The sequence below is a fragment of the Electrophorus electricus genome, chromosome 17, assembly GCF_041902795.1.
Source record: "Electrophorus electricus isolate QZ-2024a chromosome 17, ASM4190279v1, whole genome shotgun sequence".
Classification (NCBI taxonomy): Eukaryota; Metazoa; Chordata; class Actinopteri; order Gymnotiformes; family Gymnotidae; genus Electrophorus; species Electrophorus electricus.
This window is the reverse complement of record NC_137513.1, coordinates 9,350,001-9,355,000: the sequence shown is the minus strand read 5'-3', so window position 1 is coordinate 9,355,000 and position 5,000 is coordinate 9,350,001. Positions and strand designations below refer to the sequence as shown.

The window sequence follows — 5,000 nt, the reverse complement described above, 5'->3', positions numbered from 1 at the left end:
CTCGGTGGGCCTTTGATGGGGGAAGTGGCTGGGATGAGCGGTGGCCGGTGGTACAGCCCGGATGGAAACAACCCCGGAAAACTGAACGGGAAAGCCGGAGGCGCGGCAGGGAACGTGAGGCCCCCGTGGTGACGGTTCGTGCCAAAATAGTCGGCCAGGCCGCCCGAGCCAGGCCCCATTGCGCCCAGGGTGGACTTGTCCAGGCCGGGGCCGCCAGGGAGGGCCATGGCAGGACCAAAGAGCCCTCCTGCAGCGGCAGCGAAATGGTTTTTTCCCTCGCAGAAGCGGCGGTGCTTGTTGAGGGAGGAGGTGGTGCTGAACATCTGCCCGCAGTCTTTGCACTTAATCTGCGTGCGGCAGTCAGCGTGCATGCGCTTGTGTCTGCACAGGTTTGAGAACTGGGTGTAGGACTTATGGCACACCTCACCTGCAGACAGTGAGAAACACACACAACCATGCGCGCACACACGAACACACACACACACACACGTGCGCGCGCATGCACACACACACACACACACACACACACACACACACACACACACACAAACAGTGTAAGAGCTGATGCAGAGATGCGAATATGCAGTACTTTTCACAAATACAGTACACACGTTCATAAGATGAACGTGCACAGGATGTTAAACATCTTAAACACAGACTGACAACTACATGGCACCTTTAGACTCTCTCTCTCACACACAAACACACACACACACACTCAGAACGATTCTTGCTCTCCAGACTCCCATACATGCACACACAGAATCATATGGTGATGACATACTGCACACAGTGACAGAGACACACACTCAGAGACACAGACAGCACAATGGCTCTATTTTGGTCGTGAGAAGGAAACTGAGTTGAATGAATCCTATCCTGCAGGTCCGTTCCCATGGACTTCACTCACTGACCTGCCTATGTCTCTCTCTCTCTCTCTCTCTCTCTCTCTCTCTCTCTCTCTCTCTCTCTCTCACACCCCCCCCCAAATCAATCTTCAATCTTCTTCAACAGTTTCATTCATGATTACCAATGCCTATAAGCTCTAGTATAAAACATTTTCCCCCATTTTAGACACCCCCCCCCCACACGCATACACAACACGTATGCAGGCACACACACACACACACACACACACACACACACACTCCTCACAATTAACTGTCTCCTTCACAAAACACTCGTCCATTCACACTACTTACTTTATATAGCCTGTTCTCTAAAACACACACACACACACACACACACACACACACACACACACACACACACACACACACACACACACACACACACACACACAGTGACTCGAGCTTAGAACAATGAAAAGCCCATCTATATCCCACACGCAACACCTCACATATGAACCTAAGTCTTTAAACCTTCCCTGTAACTCAACAGAATCACATCTCTCTTTCCTAAGTCACTCCCTGCCAGATTTATGGAAGATTAAAAGAAATCCCGGGGAAGCAATGCGTGTGTGTGCTGCGTGCAAGTCACTGTGTGTGTGTGTGTGTGTGTGTGTGTGCGTGCAGGGAATTAAGTGTGAAGGCAGAGGGGTTTGGCTCTTAGCACTGTTTATAGCTCTGCTCTCCTTCAGGCCTGGATCAAAAGAGCAAGTGTAAATATTAGTGTGAAGGCAGAGTGACACTTAGTATGGGTATGTCTGGGACTGCATGTGTGTGAGTGTGTGTGTGTGCGCGCGCGCGCGTGTGTGTGTGCGCCTGCACATATCACCACTTGCATGTGATCGTCTCATCCTTCCTGTTCGGGCAGTGATGTACATATATATAACGCACAGACGCATAGACACACACCACAGATTTCACACCTGCTCCAACTGGGGATGAGCTTAATTGTGAGAGAGAGACATGCACTTTCTGTGCACTTTGTCAAGTTGTTCATAAACTGTAACTAAATATTATAAACACATTCCAGAGTGCTGAACAGCTAGTTGTAAAATTAATGACACGAACAGAGGGGTGTGTGTGTGTGTGTGTGTGTGTGTAAGAGAGAGAGAGAGACTCTAGCTAAACTAGTTTATTCTCCTAATATATTAGCATTGGTTTTTCAACAACCAATTTTTTTAGTTCTGGGCTTGTGCAAATTTTCTATCCAGTCCAAATCTTAAAAAATTATTCTTCAAACACTGGTAAAAATGGACACAGGTAACACACACACACACACACACACACACACACACACACACACACACACACACACACACACACATTCTACTCATTTGTAAGTGAGTGCTGAATTGGATGATATGCAGTTCATGTGAGATGGCATTAAACGCATGTCAACCACACAAAGCCCCCCACAGACATGGGGTGTGTGTGTGTGTGTGTGTGTGTTTGTGTTCACGTGGTCATTAGCTGTTGTTAGAGTTGCTTGTTTAAATGCTGATTGCGAGTCTACAACAGTCAAAGCCACATGTGGGAGCTATTTTTGCGGAATGGCTGATGTTTACAGTCTGACCGACAGACGGCCATGCTGAGGTCAGCTTGTATAGGGTCAGCACACTGGGTCAAATGTACTCTCAAAGGTTCAGAGTTCACGTTCGACAGTTATAAAACGGAATCCTACAGTAAGAGAACGGGGTGAAGTATGACATCAGATGGAGCTCGATGCCGAAGGCCGAATAAAAAGTTGGAAAGTGAGGAGCGCATCTACATTTATGAGGTCATGAGTGACTGAGGAGGTCAGCAGGCAGCAGTGGGCCAGGTGTGGTGGTTAGCAGTTTGACCAAGTGTCAGTGAAAATGCCCCATAATGTCCCGCTCTGGAGTTCTGCTACCAATCAGAACCCCTTCATTTATATGCTCATAAACATAATCGGCATATAAATCCAGCTGTGGTTCCAGGAACACGCACGTGTGCTTCCTTGAACTGTCCATCTGATGAACTTGGATCTCTAGGCATTTGTTGCTATGACAACCTGAGGTTGAGGATTTGTAGGTATGGTTATGGACGAGGCGGCAGTGTCAGAATAGGTCGGTCCAGCCCTGCAGCTCTGGACGTGCAGGATATAAGCGACACATGCTCGGCTAATAAGTCCAGACCTAAGGTGATGTCATGGTGAAGGTAAACTTGGTTTAGGGTTCTTTGGGATAAGTTCTGCTGTGTGTAACAATGTTGGTCAAATGTTATGCTTTAACCATCATTCCTACTTTACACACACACACACACACACACACACACACACACACACACACACACACACACACACCTACCTACACACACACATGCACACGCACGCACGGAAGCTCACACAGACGATTGTGCACAAGAAGACAGACAAACCCATACACACAGAAACACACAAATATTCCTGCTTTAGGGACAGAAAGTGTTAACAACAAAGGTTACACACTGTGTGTGTTACAAAGCTACACACACTGTTAAAGTGTTTTATATGAACAACACAAACGCGACAGTAGCGCGGCGTGGACACTTGTGCTATCACCTAAGGTGCTGGCTAAGTAGGTCAGAAGCAGAGCACCAAGGGGTCAGATTGGTACAGCGACAGTGGCCGAGGGCATGTGGTCACTGACCCAGAAGGAAAAAAAAAACAAAAACAAAAACCCATAGCACTACAAAAACGACCAAACAAAAGAAAAAACAAAACAAATGAACTGGCATCACTGGAAAGTAGACGCCCCCAAACTCCAGCAGTCAGGCGATGGACGTTTGGATAACCTAGTGGCACTTTCCTGAGCTTATTTTCTAAATTCTTTTTTTAAATGATCCGATCAGATTTCGGGTTCTGGCGCAGACCTAATTCCCCGATCTGGCCGTTCCGTCATCTCTTTCGGGGGCTTAACCCTCACGCGGCGGCCAAAAATCCCATCTTAAGGCCCATTTCTCGGACGTGGCTTGAACTCACTATCGGACTAAACCATAGAGGATGCGGTGAATCGCCAGCAGATGTTCTGTTTAGTCTAGGTTCATGCCGAACGCGTGTGTGGGAAACCCGGCCCTTGAGGTCTGAAAAGCTCCGGGCGCCCGGTGTGTGCGGTGCGTGTCGGAGAAAGAAGCGTGTGGACTTACATATGAAGGGGGTGAGAGACTTACACATGAAGGGCTTGACGGAGGAGTGGATGTGTTTGTGCTGCTTGAGGCCGGAGGAGGTGGCGAATGTCTTCCCGCAGTCGGGGCAGGCGTGTGCCCGAGCACCCACGTGCTGGGAGCGGATGTGCCTCTGCAAGTTACTGGGGTCTGTGAACACCTGCTGGGGAGAGACAGAGAACAGGGGAGAGTTTACACACACACACACACACACACACTCACATGTATGTATACAAGTACACACGCAAATATATGTACAGCATATATTGTGCAGTAAAGCCAGCGATGCACATTTGAGGGTATTTGAGGACACAGTCGATATGACTGTTAAAAAAAAAAGTACACATACACGGCTGTCAATGTGCAATGAAATCAAAATGCTCCCACGATAACAAAGAGAAAACTCTACAAACTGGCAGGGGGGTTTCAAACTAGGGACCTGATCTGCGGACTAAGAACACATATCCCAAACTCCTCTGTGAACAGCACAAATGTGAGCACACACACGCTCACACAAACCATACACACACCCTCACACGTTCACACAAACCATACACACACCCTCACATGCTCACACAAACCATACACATGCCCACACACACTCACACAAACCATACACATGCCCACACGCTCATGCAAACCATACACACGCCCACGTAAACCTTACACACGCCCACACACACTCACACAAACCATACACACACCCTCACATGCTCACACAAACCATACACATGCCCACACACACTCACACAAACCATACACATGCCCACACGCTCATGCAAACCATACACACGCCCACGTAAACCTTACACACGCCCACACACTCACACAAACCATACACACACCCTCACATGCTCACACAAACCATACACATGCCCACACACACTCACACAAACCATACACATGCCCACACGCTCATGCAAACCATAC

General features: G+C 48.2%; 1 protein-coding gene across 1 annotated transcript in view; it reads right to left on the bottom strand.

The window, feature by feature from the left end:
• mecom (MDS1 and EVI1 complex locus) overlaps nt 1-5,000 on the bottom strand; it is a 141,223-nt gene that overhangs the window by 16,162 nt on the left and 120,061 nt on the right. The window contains 2 exon segments of the mRNA XM_081700202.1: nt 1-427; nt 4,077-4,230. The exon segment at nt 1-427 is cut by the window's left edge and continues 990 nt beyond it. Of these exon segments, the coding sequence (XP_081556328.1) occupies nt 1-427; nt 4,077-4,230 (581 nt within the window).